This window comes from Ornithorhynchus anatinus, chromosome X2, assembly GCF_004115215.2.
Source record: "Ornithorhynchus anatinus isolate Pmale09 chromosome X2, mOrnAna1.pri.v4, whole genome shotgun sequence".
Classification (NCBI taxonomy): domain Eukaryota; kingdom Metazoa; phylum Chordata; class Mammalia; order Monotremata; family Ornithorhynchidae; genus Ornithorhynchus; species Ornithorhynchus anatinus.
Window position 1 is genome coordinate 13,696,353 of NC_041750.1, and position 22,274 is coordinate 13,718,626.

The 22,274-nt window shown below is 47.6% G+C and overlaps 1 protein-coding gene across 6 annotated transcripts in view; it reads right to left on the reverse strand.

The window, feature by feature from the left end:
• CSNK1G2 (casein kinase 1 gamma 2) overlaps positions 1–22,274 on the reverse strand; it is a 114,005-nt gene that overhangs the window by 50,510 nt on the left and 41,221 nt on the right. For 4 of the 6 annotated variants that reach the window (XM_029052433.2, XM_029052436.2, XM_029052431.2 and 1 more), the window contains exon 2: positions 19,164–19,646. The exons of the other annotated variants lie outside the window; for them this stretch is intronic. In XM_029052433.2, the coding sequence (XP_028908266.1) occupies positions 19,164–19,350 (187 nt within the window). In that variant the 5' untranslated portion in view covers positions 19,351–19,646. The remainder of the gene's footprint in view (positions 1–19,163; positions 19,647–22,274) is intronic. 6 annotated transcript variants of the gene reach the window in all.

Here is a 22,274-nt window from a genome sequence, read left to right on the forward strand (position 1 = left end):
GCGTTAGAAGAAGGAAGTGAGCGCAACGGGTTGTAGTAGAAAGTCAGCGAGGAAGGTAGGAGGGGGCTAGGTGACTGAGTCCTTTAAAACCAATAGTGAGGAGTTTCTGTGTGATGCAGAGGTAGATGGGCAACTACTGGAGGTTCTTGAGAACTGGGGAAAGGTGGACTGAACGATTTTGTAGAAAAATGATCCAGGCAGTGGAGTGAAGGATGGACTGGAGTGGGGAGAAAGCGGAGGAAAGGGGGTCAGCAGAGAGACAGATGCAGTAGTCAAGGCAGGATAGGATAAGTGCTCAGATTAATGTGGTAAAAGTTTGGATGGAGAGGATTTAGCAGATTTTAGCGATGTGGTGAATGAAGGTTGAACTGACAGGATTTGGTGACAGATGAAATGTGTGGTTTGAATGAGAGAGATGACAGAGATGAGTCATGGATAACATCAAGGCTACGGGCTTGTGAGATTGGGAGGATGGTGGTCATTTACAGTGATGAGAAAGTCAGGAGAGAGGGTACGGTTTGGGTGTGATTTTGAGGAATTAGAGAACTGCATCCAAACTGCATCCCAGATAGCAGGGGAAGCCTCTGGGGTCCAGCTAGCCAGTCCTGTTTGTTTTTTTTTTCCTATGGCATTTGTTAAGCACTTACTATGTGCCAGGCACTCTTCTAAGCACTAGGGTAGATGCAAGGTAATCAGGTTGGACACAGTCCATGTCCCACATAGGGCTCAGAGTCTTAGTCTCCCTTTTCCAGATGAGGTAACTAAGGCAGAGAAGAGTGAAGGGACTTGTCTGAGCTGGAACTAGAACCCAGGTCCTTCTGACTCCCAGGCCCATGTTCTATCCACTAGACCATGCTGCTTCCAGTGGGCCAGTCCCTGGAGCTCTGGGAAAGCACTCCATCCCTTCCCTCCTCCCTCCCTCACATCAATCCTGGCTCCAAAGTTTGTGAGCCTCACACACCCACTCTCTAACCCATGAGAGGGGTTACTAAGAGTAACCGGCTTTTAATTATTTACAGACCTAACAAAAACACTCATCTGCACTTATTCAAAAGACTTTAAATCAAATCTGGAATCAAAAGCCCTCGCCATCGAGCTGAAGGTTCCTGAGTTGGGAAGACTCCTCCTCCCCTACCCCCATGGTACCCTTGCACTTCCTGGTGAGTGGTCCTCAATGGTTCTTCTCAAACATATTTATTGATTGCTTACTATGTGAAGAGCACCGTACTAAGTGCTTGGGAGAGTACAATATAACAGACACATTCCCTGCCCACAATGAGCTTACAGTCTAGAAGGGGAGACAGACATTCAGAGAAATAAATTAATTACAGATATGTGCCTGAGTGCTGGGAGACTGGGAGAGAGGATGAATAAAGGGAACAAGTCAGGGAGACACAGAAGGGAGTGGAAGAAAAGGAAAAGGGGGCTTAGTCAGGGAAGGCCTCTTGGAGGAAATGAGCCTTCACTAAGGCTTTGAAGGCAGGGAGAGTAATTGTAAGATATGAAGGAGGGTATTCCAAGCCAGAGGCAGGATATGGGCAAGAGGTATGCGGCAAGGTAGATGGAATCAAGGTACAGTGTACTTTGCCATTAAAGGAATGAAGTGTGTGGGCTGGGTTGTAGTGGGAGAGCAGCAAAGTGAGGTGAGGGGTCAAGGTGATTGAGTGCTTTAAAGCCGATGGTAAGGAGTTTCTGTCTGATGAGGAGATTGATGGACAACCGCTGGAAGCTCTTGAGGAGTGGAGAAACACGAACTGTATGTTTTTGTAAAAAAATGATCTAGCCAGCAGAGTGAATTATGGAATGGAGTAGGGGGAGACAGGAGGCAGGGAGATTGGCAAGGAGTCTGATAAAATAATCCATGTGGGATAGGATAAGTACTTGGATTAATGCAGTAGTAGCTCGGATGGAGAGGAAAGGGCCAATATTAGTGATGTTGTGGAGTTGAACTAATGGGATTTAGTGATAGATTGAATATGTGGGTTGAATGAGAGAGAGTCATCAAGGATAATGCCAAGGTTATGGCTTGTGAGACAGGAAAGATGGTGATACTGTCTACAGTGAAGGGAAAGTCAGGGGAAGGACAGGGTTTGGGTGGGAAGATAAGGAGTTCTGTTTTTGACAAGTTACGTTTGAGGTAACGGCAGGACCTCCGAATAGAAAATGTCTTGAAGGCAGAAGGAAATGTGAGACTACAGAAAGGGAGAGAAATCAGGGCTGGAGATGTAGGTTGGGGAATCATCCACAGAGAGATGGTAGTTGAAGCCATGGGAGCAAATGAGTTCTCCAAGGAAGTAGGTGTAGATGGAGAATGGAAGGGGAATCAAAACTGAGCCCTGGGGGACCCCTTCAGTTAGGAGATGGAAGGCAGAGGAGGAGCCTTCAAAAGAGACTGGGAACGAGCAGCCAGAGAGATAGGAGGAGAACCAGCAGAGCACGTCAGTGAAGCAGGGATCAGATGACGTTTCCAGGAAAAGAGGGTGGTCCACAGTGTCAAAGAAAGCTGCGATGTCGAGAAGGATTAGGATGGAGCAGAAGCAGTTGGATTTGGCAAGAAGGACATCATTGGTGACCTTAGAAAGGGCGGTTTCTGTGGAGTGACGGGGACAGAAGCCGGATTGAAGGGGGTTAATGAGAGAAATTGGAGGCAAAGAAGTGGAACCAGAGGGCGTAGAAAACTCACTCAAGGAGTTTGGAGAGGAACGGTAGGAGGGAGAAGGGGTGATAACTGGAGGGAGCCATGGGGTCAAGGGAGGGTTTTTTTATTGGAGAGCAAACAGTTGAAGATCGTGGTCAGGGAGGGAAGAAGGTAGAAGGCAAGTGTTTTGATAAGGTGCAAAGGGATGGGGTCGGATGTGCAGGTGGAGGGGGAGGATTTTGAGAAGGCAGGAGATCTCTTTGAGATACTGCTGGGAAAGATGGGAGAGTTGAAGAAGGGAGAGATTGGGGAGGGGCAGGAGAGGGTTTAGGGAGATCACCCCTGATAGTTTCAATTTTCTCAAGAAAGCTGGTGACCAGGTCATTAGGCGCAAGAGATGGGGGAGGCTGGAGGGCAGGGGGCTCACGGAGGTAGTTAAATGGCTGGAACTGGCAAGGGCAGTAGGCATGGGAATCAATCAAGATGGAGAAATAATTTTGCTGGGCAGAGGAGGGGGCAGAGTTAAAGCCCATAAGGAGAAACTTGAAGTGGATGAGGTTGGCCTGATATCTGTAGATTTCCACCAGCAGCACTCTGTGGCTCACAGGAAAGAGCAAAGGAAGTGAACTGTGGAGGTGATTCAGGGCAGTGGGTTAGTGGTATGAGATTGACGAAGATCTCCCCCATTACACTCTAAGTTGTTGTAGGCTGGGAACGTGTACACTATGTTGTTATATTGTAATCTCCCAAGCACTTAATACAGTGCTCTGTCCCCAGTAAGCACTCGATAAATACAGCTAAGGGACAGGAAAGCAAGTGAGTTGAGTTCAGTAAAGTGGTGTTGCGAATGTCAATCTGGTCACCAAGGGAAGGTCATTTGGGCATGGAAGCTAAATGGGGCATGAGGACTTGAGAAAATTGGATGGGGTCAAAAGATTGGAGGTCTCTGTGGGGGAACACTACAGATTTGTAGTGTGGAAGTGTGGAGGACAGAAGGCAGGTGAGGAGGCTGTGGTCAGATAGAGGGATTTCAGAGTTGGTGAGGGTAGAGATTGTGCAGTGACTAGAGATGATATCAAGTGGGTGGCCAAGTTGGTGAGTGGGCAAGCTGGTGTGAAGTAGAAGGTCCGGGGAGTTGAGGAGTGATAGAAAGTGGGCAGCGGAAGGACTGTCAGGAACATCTATGTCGATGTTAAAGTCCCCAAGAGTCAAGGTTAGGGATGGAGAAAGAGAGAAGCAATGTGAGAAAGTGATCAAAATGGTTCAAAAAGTTGGAGGTGGGGTCTGTGGGAGGGGGTGGTGGTGGTGGATGGCTCATCCACAAACACTCTGGTCTGTTTCCCCAGAGGACAACAGCCCCTCTCAGGAGCCAGAGCTTCTCAAATCTGTTCCCTCTGTGTCCTGAATCCTGCTCCCAACACTTATGATTACTTGGCCCCAACGCAATTTATGATGGCCAAGGGCTTCTTCCCCAACTAGCTGTTGGGCCTGGGCGGTCATTAGGTAACTGTTGGACACCCTGTGTAAATGAGCTTTCCCTGCAGGGGGGGGGGGAGGAAATGCCCTCTTCTGGAAACTGCTGGATTTCTCTCGCCATCTCCAGGTGTGAGCTGGTCTAGCTTGACTGTCACTCCCTGACACCCCTCCCCCAAGTGCTCAGTGCCACTGTGTGCCCCTCCCAGGTCCCTGTAAGGCTTCTGCTGCCGCTTCCGGGCAAGGGAACCTCTCCTCTTTTAGACTGTAAACTCGTTGTGGACAGGGAACGTGTCTGCCCACTCTACTGCGCTGCACTTGCCCAACCATTTAGGATGGCACTCTGCACACAGTAAGCGCTCCATAAATACCGCTGATGATGACACATTTTATAACAAAATGCACCCCAGCAAGAAGGGTCAGTGGCAAGAACTACAATCAGTAATCTCTAGAGAAAAAGGGAGGGGGCAGAGAAAAGGAGGGAGGGAGAGAGAAAGAGAGACACATACCAAGGCAGAGTGAGGGGAGCAGGACTTGGCCCTGGTTTGTCAAGGGAGATTCTGGCAGATCAATCAATCATATTTACTGAGCGCTTACTATGTGCCATACATTGTACTAAGTGCTTGGGAGAGTACAACAGAATTAGCAGATGCATTCCCTGCCCATAACAAGCTTACAGTCTAGGTACACAAGTCCTTTAGCATGGGTCTAAAACATTGGGGGGAAAAAAATGGAAAATGGGTACGTTCTGAAGACTTGGGCAGGCAGCTTGCCCTAAAAGCTTGAACTGTTTCAACTTGTTCTGTTTGCATTAAGCAGAAACTCCTTACCCTTCCCTTCCCAGCTCTTCTCCAGTTTCTCTCTCTCTCTCTCTCACACACACACACACACACACACACAAATCAACTCTCTTCAAACACTATTTCCTGGCTCACACTCTTTGCTCCTGCCAAGCTCCCCTTTCCATTGCACCTCACCCTTGATTCCCCTGACTCTAACTCCTAGCTCATGCAGCTCCCCTGGCCTGGAATTCTTCCCCACCCACCCCCACCTGGCAAAATCTGCCAGACTACCGCTCTCCCCATCTTTAAAGCGCTTCTAAAAGTCCCACCTACTCCCTGAATAATATACAGCACCCTGGTGCCATGAGACCAACAGCCACCCTACGCACACGAGTATTTGGGTCCTATCTTCAACAGCCGGGTCCCTTTGCAACCTTTTCGTTTACATTTAGATTTATTTGAACATCAGATTACTTTTCAGTTAGCTTGCAGGCTTAATGGTAAAAAATACGCGTATCACAACTGTTGTGCTCACCCAAGTGACGAACCCTCTGCAGGCAAGCAATCGAGGCGACTGCTTTATTGACCGATGATCACCCTTGCAGCCGCCCTTCCCCCAGAGATTGGGCTCCATCCCACTCTCTCGACCCAGCGGGGGGAGGATAGAGTGACAGTTTGGGGCCTCCCTGTTCCTCCAGAGTGTTAGCTCCACCTCCCCATCCACACCCTGCAGTCCCCATTCCCTGGGACAACCGGGCCCCGTCCTGGTCTCCCCACCCAGGGGGGAAGACAACAAAGCAGCAGTGGTTTTTTTCCAATATTTTAGAACACCGTTGTTGGAGGGGCGGTGGCTGTTACAACTCTTGGACTCTGAACTGTGTCTGGGTGGCAAGGAACATGAAACTACATCTCCTCTGCTATTTATTCTCAGCTGCATTTTTTATGTCATTTCCTGTTTTGTGTCTGGCCTTCCCTGTTTGCATGTCCCAAGTTTCCCCAACCCCCACTCCTCAGTCTTAGATTGTTAGCCCCTTGAAGGCCAGGAACCTCATGTACTTTTTCCCAGTGCTTAGTACAGTCCTTCGCCTAGAGTCAACACTCTGATGACATTTGAGCATTGGACTTTCTCCAGTGTGTGGGTCTTCCTGACATTTTATGAGTTTCCTGAGGACAGTGGTCATGTCTGCTCATTTTTATTGTATTTTCCCCTAGAGCCTGTGTACCCCCTTCCCCTCCCCATGGCACTTGTGTATATTTGTATATATTTCTCTATTTTATTAATGATGTGTATTTATCTGTGATTCTATTTGATGGTATTGATGCCTGACTACTTGTTTTGCTGTCTGTCTCCCCGTTCTAGACTGGGAGCCCGTTGTTGGGCAGGGATTGTCTCTATCAGTTGCTAAATTGCACATTTCAAGCACTTAGTACAGTGCTCTGCACACGAGCGCTCAATAAATACGATTAAATGAATGAATGACTCCCAATCAGCTGCCATCACAGACACTCAAGTTCAGTACTGTGTTGTCCCAGGTGGGTATTGGTTAGCTCGTCTGCCAATTAGTGAAACTAGTGGTTAGAAAAGTGCAGACTTGCCATAATACAGGGCTCTACACGTAGTAAGTACTCAATAAAGATGATTGATTGATGGAATGTGGTACATCTTCTTACATAAGCATCTCTGAGTTCCCACACAGCAGCCAGTGTCCTCATAGGTGAAAGTCCTAGAGCATGCGACTGAAAAGCTTAACTCAGGACCCACAGTTCTGGCTGCATCAGGTGCACAAAAAGCCTGTCCCCTGTTGTGTTGTCAGATTGACATTCGCAGTGCCTGGCGATGTTTACACTTTACCTGCAACGCAGCAGTGCTGGAAGCTTTGTTTTACCGTATCTTCAAAAGGTTTCCGCTGACTTCCTTGCTCTGGGTATCCCAATTTCAGCTCACCATGCAGCAACTGTTTGGAATTCTACTGCCATTCATTTGCCGCAAGCATCCCACCCAACATGGCCATGTCAGATGTTGTATGCACATACAGCTTCAGTGCTAGGAGACTGACTTTGTTCCAGAGTTCCAGTGTTTGTGATCCTGTCTCACCATTTGCTATGGGGCAAGGCCCATAAATGATGCTGGTGAAACTGCCCAATGAGTTGGATGTGATGTCTGGGTGAAATTCAGCCCTCACAGCCATAATAACAATAATAATAATGATAGCAGCAATAGCAAGGATCAGTGTGACCAAGTGGAAAGAGCACAGGCCTGGGAGTCAGCAGACCTGGGTTCTAATTCTGGCCCTGCCAGTTGCCTGAGGTGTGACCTCGGGCGAGTCACTTCACTTCTCTGTGTCTCAGTTTGCTCATTTCTAAAATTGGGGACTCTCAAGGCCTGTTCTCCCTCCCATTTAGACCGTGAACTCCCTATGGGACAGGGACTGTGTCCGACCTGGTTAACTTGTATCTACCCTAGGGCTTAGAACGGCGCTGACAAACAGTTAAGTCAGGGCTTAAATACAATAATTTAAATACAAGCACTACAGCTCTGTAGATTTTAGGTTTGGTCTGGAACCTACTTAGATACCAAGCTGCTGCCATACTGTCAGAGTCACCCACGGGACGGGCTTTCTTGATTGGGTTTTACATTTCTTTATCACTGGGTCATTAGTGAGTGTGCTGTCTAGATGACAGAATCCTACGACGGTGTCTAACTCTGGATTGCCAATAAGACTTTGTAGTGGTGATTATGGCTTTCCTTGGCGTAGGCTGATACTTCACCTCCACAAGCCCAGGGTGGATTCGGTGAAGTGATTCACAATCATTTGCATGTCTCCTGAGGTGTAGGATTTCTAGGGGGCAGTCACTTACGGACAGCAATTGATGTCCTGACTATGGATGATGCTCAGAGTCTGTTGAGTCATAAGAGCTTGGTGAGGAAGAGCAGTCTAACTTCTGCATCCAGACTCCTGGTGCATCCTCTAACACGGCTGCTGCCTCGAAGAAACTGAACGGGACCGGGCTCCATTCATATCCTGCTTAATTCTAACGGTGATGGGGTATGGCTCAGATAGAGCACCCCGAGCTGTGATCCAGTCAGCCCTGAAGGCATGAAGTGGTCTTAGCACCTTGATGAACTTTTCGGGGCAGCCAAATTTGTGAAGTACTGTTCAGAGACCAGATCTAACACCATCAAATACTTACAAGGTTGATGAGGTCTCAGTGGCATTCCTTGCATTTTTCCCAGGCGGAAAAAAAGGCAGATCACGTCCGCCAAGCCAGGCTGTGATCAGAAGCCACAGAGCGATTCCAGAAGCATTCAGTCGTGATATTTCTATGTAGCCGGCACGGGAGTGCTCTGCCTAAGATTTTGCTGGCACTGGAGACTAAAGAGATTCCTCAATAATTGCTGTATTCTGGTCTTACATCTTTCTTCTTGAAGATGATGATGATGGTTGGGGGGAAGAAATCATTCAATCTTCCAAACATATTTTACCGAAAGCTATCTATTCATGATGAGAAAACATAGGTTCACAGAGATTAAGTGCATGCCCGGGGTCAAAGAAAAACTTGAGTAAGAAGCAAGGTCTAAATTCCTGACCCCACTACCCCAGCCATCTGCTCTCTCTGGGTCATGAAGCTGCTGCTGCTTCCACTTTCTGTAACTTTGAAATGAGGTGACTGCATCGACAGGAAAATTAAACCAGCCTCCGAGCTCAGGTTTTATTCCTAGGAGAAATGCTTACTGCATTTTCCCTCAGACCATATTTTACAAAATAGCAGGGAGGGTTTTCCTCTCTATGAACCTCTAGGTAGTAGCAAGATGGATCTACCGATCTGTCAGTAGGGCTTGCGCTTCCTATCCAATGGCATTTATTGAGTGCTTCCTTTCCGCAGAGCACTGTAGTAAGCACTTGGGAGAACCCAGTACGACAGAGTTGGTAGACACATTCCCTGTTCCATGTTCACAATGAGCTTACGGTCCTAGCCGAGCAAGTGGTTATTACAATCTCTGCCGTGGGCAAAGAAGGAAAGAAAACAGTGGTGAGGAGGAAGACTATCTTGCGAATGTGGGATGAATCAGCATTTTAAAAAGACATTCGTGTGGGAAACAAACCTGGCTTTCTCCCGGCCCCTTCTTCCTTAAGGTCTCTGCTCTTTCCTGCTTTACCACCCACACTCTTTCAGAGCCTGCTTTCTGCAGAGCCGGACTACAGGGCTGGGGCCCCTTCTCTAAAATTAACCTTTTATGCTTATGACCCACTCCCCTTCCCCTTCCCAGAGACACTTCCTGCCAATAGGCTTGACTCCCTGTGACCTTCTGGTTGTTGTGTCCTGATTACCCGGGAGGGAGATGGAAACATTTTGGGTACTGGTTGGGGCCACCTTATCATAAAGCCTCCAGTGCTGCTCTGACAGTAGCCTCCCACTGCTCAGGCCCAACTACAGCAAATGCCTATGGTGGGGCCTGCAAGAAGCATAGGGGCACCCGGGGAGCCCATTCGAGAACCTCATGCTCCATCAAATACTCAAAGTCAAAATCCCTACTGCAGAAGAGAACTTTGGTCTGGACTGGAACGCATGCTTGATCTCATCATCTCCACTCACTGTGCAATCTCTAACCCTATCCATTCTCAAAATCCCGCTCTCTCAACACAAGTTACTCAACAGCCTTCTCTCTCTCACATCCCCACCTGCAAAACTGACCTGGCTCCTAGGTTGACCTCTGATCTCTAGACCCTCTCCAATTACCCCAAGTGACCATGCCCAGTTGGTCTCCCTACCTAACCTACCCTCCGGACCCTCAAATCCCCACACTCCACCTCTGCCTTCTCCTCTGAACTCAACTACCCTGCACCCATCCTCCTGATCGCATACCACTAACCCACGGCTAATCTCCCACTACCCCACACACTTCGCTCCTCCAACAGCAGCCTACCTCACTGTGCCTCAATCTCATCTCTCTTGCCATCAAACCCTTGCTCACACCCTCCCTCCTGCCTGGAACTCCCTCAATCAACCAATGGTATTTACTGAGCACTTACTGTGTGCAGAGCACTATGCTAAGCACTTGCCCTCCCCTCTCCATATCCAACAGACCACTACTTTCCCCATCTTCAAAGCCCGTGAAAATCCAATCTCCTCCAGGAAGCTTTTCCTGACTACTTTGTCATCTCCCCAACCTATTTTCCCCAACTTGTGCATCGCCTATGCGCTTAGGTCTGTACCTCTTAAGGTTCTTTGATACACAGCACTTGTGTATACACAGATCTTTATATTCTGTTGCTTCTCCTATCTGTATTTCAATATCTAGCTCCCCAACTAGCTTGTAAGCTTCCTGAGGGCAGGGATCGTTCCTATCCACTCTATCATATTCTCCCAAGTGCTCTGCACACAGTAAGCACTCAGTAAATACAATTAATTGGTCAGTGGGTTATAACAGAACTTCCTTACTGCAGTGAATTTGTTCTGTCAAAATAAGTATCTTTGCTAAAAGGTCCCTCAGTCATATTACTTGGGGAAGGGGGGGGGGGGGGGGCGTGAGGGGAAGGGGGGCTTTCCCCTTCAATCCACAGAGGAACTTCCAAGGATTGTTATGACCCTCCTACATCTCTCTGTTTTCTTATTGACGCTAAAAACGTTTGGTGTGGTCTGGGTTCTCAGGAGGTCCAAACACAGAACCTGTTTTCTATTTGGATTTCCCATTATACCCAAGAAACCGGAATGTACAATCACCGATAATCAGACTTCATGAGTGCTTAAAAAAATACCATATTAAGTGCTAAGCACTGTGCTTTCCAACGTGGAAAGATATGGCACCTGGCCATATCTGAGGATGTCATCCCAGCAGACAGAGTGATGAAAACTGCCAAAGCACCTTGACCCGATGGCCAACCTTTCCGCCACATATGGTACAGTGAGAAAATCCCCCCGAGCACAAGGACGCCACAGCATCATCACCATCCCAGTGAGCTCGTTGAGGGCAGCGATTGCCACTGTTTATTGTTGGATTGTAATTTCCCAAGCACTTAGTACAGTGCTTTGCCCACACTAAGCACTTAATAAATACAATGGAATGAATGAATCTTCATGAATCATAAGAATTATCTTGATTAACCATTACTCTCCATCACCAGCAATGATCCTAGCTAGAATATTCTGGAATCGGCTACTGAAGAATACCATCGACCTAAAGCTCCTGGAATCACAGTGAGAAACAGCGTGGCCTGGGAGTCAAAAGGACCTAGGTTCTAATCCTGGCTCTGCCATCTGTCTGCCATGTAACCCTGGGCAAGTCACTTCACTTTTCTGGGCCTCAATTACCTCGGCTGTAAAATGGGGGTTAAGACTTTGAGCCCCATGTGGGACATGGACTGTGTCCAACCTGATTAGCTTGTATCTACCCCAGCGCTTAGGACAGTGCCTGGCACATAGAAACCACTTAACAAATACCATTTTTTTTTTTTTAAAGTGGCTTGAGATCACAGAGTGGCCCAGCAAACATGATGTCTGCTGCACGGCAGACACAAAAGCAAAATGCAGGGTAAGCTAAGATTTCTATAAGGTTTCCAGAGCCCTTTCGAAAGCATCTGACGTCATCAGTAGATTTGGCCTCAGGAAACTTGGTAAATTTGGCTGCCCTGAAGAACCTATTAGGATTCTGAGACTGCTTCAGGGTTCCCTGGGTGACCAAGAGCTGGGGGTTCCCTTTCTGACTCATTCCCCAAAATAGGGAATGAGAGGAGGAAAAATCATAGGAGGAAAAATCAGGGACATTTAATAGGTCCAGTCCTGTTCAACTGATTCTAGGCAGACATGCTAGAGAGTGCAACAAGAAACCTGGAGGTAAATTTTTGAAGAGGCTTCCAACTCTGCATACTTCAAGCCTGATTCATGCTCCCATAGGCAATCATTCAGGAATTGCTGTATGCAGATGACTGCAATCTAGAGGCCCACACCGAAGACTGGTAAACGAGGAGAACTCTCTTCGCTGCATCGGCCAGCTGTTATGGGCAGACATTAAGTCTGAAGAAAATTGACGTAATGCATCAACCTGCACCGGGGCAGGTGGATACACAATATCACAGCGCTATATGGGAAATAAAGAGCTAAACATTGGCAAAGAATCCTTTTATCTAGGTAGGCCTCTGGCCAACGACGCCACGAGAGATGCTGAAGGGAAATATCAACCCCAAAACACCAGTCTATTCTTTGGGAGGCCATCACCGGAATGGGCAACACCGTGGTCTATGGTTTAAGATTAAAACTACAGATCTACAAAGTTGAAGAAACTATCCATCCTTTGCTACCTCTGTGAGCCCTGGAATCCCCGAGCAGTTCCTTTAGCATCATTTATGGGTCAAACTCAACATCAATCGAATGGCAAGATGTGACCACAGACAACTAAAGTCCTAGAATGAAGTCAGTTTCTTAACCCTGTAGCCCCATCAACCTTACCAGAGCTCCACCGGATGGGGTCCCGCAAGGATAATGAGCAACAGCAGAGTACCCACACAACTGCCGCAGGAGGAATGGAAATTAGGAAAGCTCACACAAGGGGAGAGGAAACGCATCAAAGACACAGTAAAAGAAAGCCTCAGACGATGCTGCATCTCACTTGAAAACCAACCGCACTCAGCTCAGGATGGTGCCCAAGTTCAGAAGAAGAATGGCTCTTTTCAAGCGCAAGCTTCTTAAGGAAGATGGCTCTTCACCGTGCCATCGAGGAGACTCCATCCCGTCCTGCCCCCTACTACTCTTGATGGGAACAAGGAAAAATACCCACAGCACGTAGCCTCCCCAAACCCCCAAGAAAGCTGGTTGTTGCTGTGGTTACCTGTGTGCCTTGGACTCTGAGCCCCGAGGAGTCTGAACTCCTGCTCCTCTAGCCCCAGCATCCCACTGATTTGGGGTATCTGTTGGTGTGGTCTTTTACTGTTTCATGGCTCCTGACGTCATCTGCACACAGTGAGCACTCTAGAAACCCCACTGACTGATGTGTCAGTCTCCAGTCCCTCTCCCTGTGGGACGGAGACTGGGTCTACTTCACACCTTTGTCTTCTCCCAGCGCTCTGCACATAGTAAGTGCTCAGTAAATCCTATTACTACTCCTATAAGACACAGAGCCTAAAGCACAAACAGCACCAAGCGCTGCGAACAGCAAACACCAAGAACAACCTTGGAGCATGTGCCATGTAAGAGGGATTGTGGGTCCAGTGTTGGCCTTTTCCACTATTCACACATCCATAGGTGAACTTCACTGCCAGTAGGATATTCGAGCACAATATTGCTTGTACGGAGTCCTAGTCTTCCTTTGTAATCTCCCCTCTGTCTAGCAGAACACTTAGGACAGTGCTCTGCACAAAATGCTCAATAAATTGCATTGATAATGGTATAGTGCTTTGCATTAAGTAAACCCTTCATAAGTAATAGCTCTGATAATCACCTACTGCGAAGATGAATCAAGAGCAGTCAAAAATGTGCTGTGGGTTTAAGCTGCCTGAAATTCAAAACAATCTTATTTTGTTCAAGGACAAAAGCAGCAGGTTTTCCTCTTCAGCATCTCTAGTTCTCCTCATCACCTCACCTCCAATTTTTCCTAAGTCGAACCTTCTCAGGCCTCACCCTTCAAACCCCAAAATGCCCTCGGCGTCTGACTCGCATGAGTGCCACCCACCCAAATCACTGAAAAAGGAACGAAGGAAGAGCCAGGAGCAGGCAGTATAAGACTCACGTGAACTCCGGTGCTCGCTAAATAGTGGCAGGTACCTTATTCGGCCTCGCTCAGCAGAGTTAATGTGAGCAGCCTTAATACAGAACAGGAGCAAAAACACATGTCCATCACGTGTGCAAGGAGTGCACGCAACTCAACTGCTGAATCAGTTTCCTTAGCATATCTCCTTGCCTCTCCCATCTCCAGTCCGTACTTCACTCTGCTGCCTGAATCATTTTTCTAAAACATCGCCCTTCACACATCTCCCACTCCTCTGCAAACCTCCACTGGTTGCCCATTTCTCTCCACTCAAGCCAAAACTCCACACCGTGGTTTCAAGGCTCTCAAATTACCTTACTTATTATCTTGGTTTATTTCAAGGCAGCTTACTGACTTGTTCTCATTTTTCTTGCTCACACCCTCCTTGGGGCTGGAACACCCTTCCCTTTCACATCTGGCCGGCCACTGCACTCCCCATCTTCAAAGCCCTGCTGAAATCACATCTCCAGGCCTTCCTGGATTAATCTCTCATCTCGCTACCCAATATCCCCCACCAACTGCCACTTCAGCACTTCCGCATCACCTACACACTTGGGCAGGCAACCCCCACCCCCAGTCTCACTTATAAACCCATCTTTACAAACTCTGTTGCTTTCTCTCTTCAATCAATGGTATCTGAGCGCTTACTGTGTGCAGAGCACTGTACTAAGCCCTTGGGAGAGTACAATATAACAGAGTTGGTAGACACTTTCCCTGCCCACAACAAGCTTACAGTCCAGAGGGCAAGGATCAAACAGTCAGCCCTAGTGAGCTCTCCCAAACACTCAGCACAGAGTTCTACAGAGTAATCGCTCGACACTCTGCTACTGACTGGCTGCCTTTCCAAATTTTAGGCCTGGCAGCTTGGTGTTTTAATCCACAGGTGACCAAAAAGGGACTACATTCTCCACTTGCAAATATTCCTATCTGTAACAACGTTGGAGACCAATAACTGTACAGGCAGACCTGTATAATTTACATTGGAGATGGTGTCCATTTCTATATGAACACTTGCAGTAACACCATTTACCAAGTAAAAACTCAAGAAGTCAACAAACTCTGACCGGAGGATAGCAGGACTTCTAAATAATGCCCTCCGAGATTTAAGGAGAATTTCTGCCTAAGTTTTTTTTCCATTTTTTGAAAATTCAGGTTTTTCATGTAGTCTGTAAGGCATACACATGGGCATCCCTTACACCAGGGGTTAGTCAACTTTCTGCACAGAAGAGGAAACTCTGACCACAGTAGTGCCACCAGGAGAAGATGGGTGAGAATATTTGGTGAGGGAGGGGGAAGGGAGGAAGCAAGCAGAGGGAGGGAGGGAAGAAAGGAGGGCGGGGGGGGGGGGGTAGAAAACACTCAGTCCTGGTTGTTTTCATTCTCTTACTCCTCCTGTGCTGCTGCCGCTTAACTCAGCTTCTCTTGAAGCTGGCACATATTGGGGTGTGGGGGGAGGAGGGCCTGTGGGGATGGGACAGTCCCTAATTCAGAGCCCACGGGGACTGCGATATACCTGCATGGTGCTCAGCACAGGGGCTACACTCACCCTTCCTCAACCATGGCGTCCAGTGGCAGGCAGGCCCCCTCCCTGTCTGCCCTGGTTGGCCCCCTTGGGCGCCACAGCTACTTGCTGCTTATGGCAGTAGGCGAGCAGATGGCACGCATGGAAGGGTAGGGCCAGCTCGTTGTCAGGAAAGAGGAAAAGCGATGGGAGCGCAAGGGTAGCCTCAGCTTAACCGAGAAAACTCGAGGTTCTTTTTCAGGTCTAGGATTCTGGGAGCAGACAGCGTGCTGATAGGGAGAAGTCTTCCCCCATCTGCCATTACTCATCTATCTTGCTAAGGGTATCTTTAGCAGCGTGGCTCAGTGGAAAGAGCAAGGGCTTGGGAGTCAGAGGTCATGGGTTCGAATCCCAGCTCTGCCGCTTGTCAGCTGTGTGACTGTGGGCAAGTCACTTAACTTCTCTGTGCCTCAGTTCCCTCATCTGTAAAATGGGGATTAAAACTGTGAGCCCCACGTGGGACAACCTGATTATCCTGTGTCTACCCCAGCGCTTAGAACAGTGCCCTGCACATAGTAAGCGCTTAACAAATACCAACATTATTATTATTTACTGGAAGGTTGGTTTTTGTCCAATCCAAATAAGTGACCACCTTTTAGAGAAAACAGTTGAACCTGTAACAAATTTTTCAGTTCCCAGCTCAAGGTTTTCTCTTTGATTGTATGTTGGAAGAACAACAGCATACATAAGTGCCTGGATGTTCAATATCCTTGATGACATTTCAAATGTACAGTTGCATGTAAAACAGAAACAGAGTGACAGAAGATAGCTACACTGATCCTTAACAGTGCACTGTACACACCTTCAGGGGTTCAGTCTTCTCCATCTGCCATTACTCGTTTACCCTGCTAGAAAGGCAAGTTTATGGGAAGGTTTGTTGTCTATCTGATCCATATAACTGGCTGCCTTTATAGTCAAAAGTGCCTAAGCTATAACAATTTTTTAACTTCCTAGCTCAAGAATTTCTCCTTTTCTGTATGTTGTAACCATCACAGCACACATAGGTGCATGGATGTTGTATCTTACAGGGTATCGCAAATGGATCTTTTATGCAATTTCCACTTTACAGTTCCATATAGAACAAAAACACAGTGACAGAAGATATCTACACTAATCTTTACACTGCACTGTATACACCGTCAGGAGTTTAGTCTTCCATGTCTACCAGTACTCATCCATCTTGCTACGAAGGCTTTCGTAGTGGAATGTTTGTTTTCTGTCCAATCCATATATTTGACTGCCTTCAAAGAGAAAACAGTTAAAGCTGTAACGATTTTTCCACATCCCACCTCAAGGCTTTCTCTTTTACTGTATAGTGGAAAAATGACAGCACCCATTAGGTGCAAGGATGCTGTATCTAACCTGATGTCCTAAACGGATCCTTCATGAAATTTCAAACATACAGCTCCTCGTAAAACAGAAACAGAGTAACAGAAGATAGCTACACTGACTTTCTTTTTTACTTTAAGTCAGAATACTAACAGCATACATATGTGCAAGGATGTTGTAGCTAACGGAATACCCCAAACGGATTTTTCTTCATGAAATTTCAAAATGAAATTTTGAAAAAACAGAAACAAAGTAACAGAAGATATAGCTACAGTGATCTTTACACTACACTGAAGACACCGTCCAGCCTTTAGTGTTCCGCATCTGCCATTACTCATCTATTCTGTTAGGATGGTAGGTTTAGCGGAAGGTTTCTTTTCTAACCAATCTACAGAATCTCCTGCCTTCGTAGACAAAACAGCTGAAGCCATAACAAAATTCTTCACTTTCCAGGTCAAGGAGTTCTCTTTTTCTGTGTGCTGGATGTTGTATCTTATGTGATATCTCAAAAGAATCCTTCATGAAGTTTCTAATTTACAGTTTCATGCAAAACAGAACCTAGTACAGTGCTCTGCACATAGTAAGCGCTCAATAAATACTATTGAATGAATGAATGAACCTCTCTCAGGATCACACCTGGAGTGTTTCCAGTACTCTACCTGTCTCAGCTACAGGAGGGAGAGTCAAGCAGAGGCATGCCCATTCCATTCCTAGCTTGGGCAGTGGCTGGCAAGTGGAAGGCAATCAGCTGCAAGTCAAAACTCACCTGTGCTGGGCAGCAGCGGCACAGGAGAGAGTCGAGGGTGAAGACTCAAGTTTACTGCATGGAAGAAGGCAATGGTGAACCGCTTCCGTATTTTTACCAACAAATCTCTACGGATACACTACCAGAACAACTGCGTTCTGGGAGAGAGGGGTACATGGAGTCGCTATGGGTCGGAGACAACTCAGCATAAGACAGACAAGAATTAACTAAAATGAAAGGTGGAAAATGAGAAAGGGGTGCTAATTCAGTCCCCCATTTTACAGCTGCCACCTTCACAACCTCTCAGAAATCTCTTGCTTCTCCCTTCTTCCCTATCCTGGGAGATTTAGATGGCCAATTTCACAAACATTGCCATAGCACCATCTTGAAATTTCCCCAACACCATCACAAAGCACACTTATAAGTGAAGGGAGGAAAGTAGAGAGGATTATTACTGAAATCTTTCATTAAAACACAACAGAGAACTCTCAAGAACTGCATTGAGGCAGTCATCCTATGGTGCTAATCTTGTACTGACTCTTTTGGACAAAGGCAAAGATGAGCTAATCTGCTCTCACTAAACCCAGGACTGTCTAAATTGAAGCTATAACCAATCCCTGGTGAAAATCTGTTAAATTCTAGAATTGGAGGAAAAATAGAATAAAGCCATGAGAAACATAAAATGTTTCCGTGTGCCCTAGAGACTTTTGATCGGTTTCACTTTCTATGTAAAGCTCCATTTCATTACCTTCTCAGGCACCCCAACACCAATCCTGCCAGAGACCACAGCCCAGTTTTTTGGAGGGGAAAAGAGAAGGCTTTTGTTTTGAGGGAGCAGACAAGGGGTTTTATAGCATCTGAAGACTTCCCTCCTCCAATAATAAGAATTATGGTATTTAAGCACTTACTATGTGCCAAGCACTCTTCTAAGCGCTGGGGTAGATACAAGGTAATCAGGGTGTCCCACGTGGGGCTCACACTTTTAATCCCCATTTTACAGATGAGGTAACTGAGGCACAGAGAAGTTAAGTGACTTGCCCAAGGTCACACAGCAGACAAGTGGCCAAGCAGGGATTCGAATCCCCAACCTCTGACTCCTGAGCCCGTGCTCTTTCCACTTAGCCACGGTGCTTCAAATCTACCAGAGCACAGCTCTCCCCGACTTCAAAGCCCTCTAAAATCCAGCTCCCTCCAGAAAGCCTTCTCTGATGAATCAGATGCTTCCCATCCACCCAACACCACCCTTCTAGATTTCACTCCTGTCCTCAGCAGTTATCTTCCGACGTCTATTTGGGAAAGTCAATATTCAATCCAACTAGTTCATCCTGACCCTTTGTCCTACTTCCTGCGATATCCTCCTACTCCCATTATTTGGAAATCATTTTTGTCTGTCCGGCTCAGACTGTAAATGCCTAGAGGACGGTTATTCTGCATCTTGCTCCTGAGGTACTCCCCCAAACATTCCAAAGGTACTCAACAGCTGCTGCTGCTGACAAAAGATTTGCTCCTGCATGTGCACTCACATAATTCATTTCCTTTTATGACCCCCCAACCCTTTAACTGTTGCCCTTTAAATAGGGTCACCAATATTAGGAAGCCCTTTGAATACCTTCTGCATGCCAGCCAGAGGAAGGCACTTGGGCCTCTCTTTTCCCCAGCTACCCTCCAAAAAGATCAAGAGGGATTGGGGGGCTAGAGGATTGGGAAAGAGAAAAGAAAGGTGGAAGGGAAAAGGGGAAAAGATGCAGGAAAGAAAGGTTTCTTCTTTTTGTCTTCTCGTCAACAGCCACAGTGACTGAAGACTTGGCAGCAATCCACTCACTTCCCCCCAGAGAAGGGGAGGGGCACCAGGGTCAACGCCAACAAGGCAAAAAAGAAGAAGCTTCATCTCTCACCTAATCGGAGTTCCCCGAAATTGCCACATCCAATCTTCTTTCCAACTCGGAAGTTGGGGCCCACCATTAAGACTCCCGAGTTGGTCCCTGAACTTCGAGTGCCATGGGTACTCCTTCCCCCACCTGTCTTGGACATTCTTTTGCCTTCTTCCGTCTCCCCTTTCCCTCCTCTCTTATCAAAATCCATAAGTTTGTGATACCCCGGCCTCTCCACGGTTACGCCGCTGCCATACAAAACCCAGATCCGCCGAAACTTGAGGGCAAAGTGTGGCTCTTTGGGGATCAGTACACCATCCCGGTGTGAGATGGAGGAGTCGGCTGGGGCGAAGGAGGAGAAGTCACCCACAAACTCCTGGCTACTGAAATGTCAGTGGTTTGAATGGTCCTGTTGTGACTCTCATCTCCGTCCCCTTTGGACCGCTCTTTGGTAGAGAAGACATTTTGCAGAAATGTTCCTTCCAGCTTAAATCCTTTGGCTTCCAGCTGGCAAAGAAACAGAACAGCGGAGGTTAGGAACTCGGACGGACAACTCTGCAAAGTCAAATGACAAGAAATAAGCTCAAAAAAGGTAGAATTTTCAAATGAAAAGGAAAAAAGGACACTGGACATCCAAGCCCGTGAAACATAAAAACATCTGCACAGAGGGCTCCTCAGTGGGACGTGCAGGCAAGCAGATGGACTCCTGTAGTCTGCTCTGCAAAGCACAGGAGCTCTACAACTTACCTGCGTCGATGGGTGGTGAGGTTTGGTTGCAATGCCTCCCACCCTTGGGTGCATGGCCCGACAGGGAGGACGCGGAGAACCGCCGGGAGTATTGCAAGAACCAATGTGCAGAGGGAAGAGCAGTGGCTGAGCCGGTCAGAAGAGTAAAGGCACCCCCAAAACCCCATCCAAAAGGTGTCGGGGGGGACCGATCAATGGGCCAAACAGCACACCGGGTCCCTGGGGCATCTTGTCCTGGGAGAATCCCAACAGAAGGGGCGGAGGGGACACCGGGCTGCCAGGACACCAGACTCAGGAAGCTCAGTCTGTAAGGATGACTGGCAGACTGGGGAGGAAGACATCCAGAGACGGCAAGCAGGGCAGCAGCCAAAGAGTCCGCTTCGGCTAGCTGGTCGCGGGAGGGCCCGGACGCCTAAACCCAAGGGCGGTCCAGGCCCATTTGGAGACCGTGGGGCAATTTGGTTCCTATGGGACTCCGGCACTGTGGCTGCCTCTGACCTCTCTCCCAGGTGCAAGCTGCTGACCTAAATCAGAGCCAGGTAGGTATACAGGTACTTCTATTGTTATGGGGAGGAATCGATTCCGAGGGAGGCATAACTCAGGGTTCTTCAGCACTGGCTAGTAGATGGTAAGAAGGGTGGGCTGCCAATTGTCCACAGAGGAGGGCAGGGGCGGGGGCGTGGGGGGGGGGTGCGGTTTTAGGTCACCAAATGCTAGCGACAGCTGGTTGGCCGCTAATTCCCTTCGTACAAGGGAGCAGACAGGCACGTGAAGGCTGTCGGGACCATCGCAGGAACAGAGGTGCGAGTCATAGACCTGAGTCAAAGCCCTCTCAAGCTGGGGTTTCGTTTCAACTTTTCTTAAAAAGAAGTAGGAAGCCCGAGCTGTGATCAACAGAGCCGAGTGCTCCAACTACCCGGCGAACAGCATTTGTTTATGGAAAGCTGGCAGCAAGGAAATAGAGTTTCTTCTCAGACTTTCATCATGGACAACACACACTATTTCTAGACTTACCGGTTTCAAGAAACTTCTTTGGTAAAGTTTGTTTTTTAGCTTATACTTTAAAAAACAGAAAACAAAAAAAAGGATCACCAATTTATCTTGTGTTAAACTGGAAATCCAAAGCGGGAAAGGAAGAAGGGTAACCAAAAAAGTGAATTCTTGAGCATGCCAGGGACCAGATTCAAGTAGGTCTTCAAAAAGGAGTGATTTCAGACCCATGGAGACAGTTCCACCAACTAAGGGGACTTCGTTTACTTTCTACACAGCCTTCATGTGAAGGTTTTTGGATAATCATTCTCAGCATCCAGGAGCCAAAAGGAAACAGGCCCAACCAATCCAGACCAGCTGAAGAGAACATGCCCCTTCCTCCCCTTGATCCATAGGGCTGTGCCTATTCAGATGAAGTACTAGAACATCAAAGAGAACTTGTACCCAAGGGATGACAGTGACCTCCCCTTTCCCCAACACTTACATGCCGCACACACGAAGCCCACCACAATTCCTCCCTGCCTCCAAAAGCATGGGCCAGACATCTCTGCAATGATCATGCATCACCCCTATTTTCGCTTAACCCCGAAGCTGAAACAGCTCACTACCAATGTCCTCGGGTTTCCAAGAAACCTGCCTGGACTTACTCCTTCCTAACCCCAGAGTGACACCACCAAGGTCATGCCTTGGACAGCAAAAAGCAAAGCCTACTCTGGAGAGTATCTAGAGTCAGCATGGCCAGGCGCACAGTCAGTCGGTCAGCCAGCTGTATTTACTGAGCACTTACTGTGTGCAGAGCACTGTGCTAAACACTGGGGAGAGTAACAGACTTCTTTGCCCATGACAAGCTTACAGTGTAGAGGGGGAGACAGACAATATAAATGATAATAATAATGATTAATAATAATGTATTTCCTAAACCCTTACTATCTGCCAAGCACTGTTCTAAGCTCTGGGGTAGATTCAAGATAATCAGGTTGTCCCACATGGGGCTCACAGTCTTCATCCCCATTTAACAGATAAGGTAACTGAGGCATAGAGAGATGAAGTGGCTTGCCCAAGGTCACACAGCAGTCAAGTGGCAGAGCCGGGATTAGAACCCAGGTTTTCTGACTCCCAGGCACATGCTCTTTCCACTAAGCCATGCTGCTCGTCTGTAAAATGGGGATTGAGACTGTAAGCTCCAGGTGGGACAGGGGCTGTGTCCAACCCCATTTGCTTGTATTCACCCCAGCTCTTAGTACAGTGTCTGGCACAGTGTAAGTGCTTAACACATAAATAAAATGACAGATATGTACACAAGTGCTGTGGGGCTGGGAGGGGGGATGAATTAAGAGAACAAGTCAAGGCAGCACAGAAGGGAGTGGGAGAAGAGGAAAGGAGGGCTTAGTCAGGGAA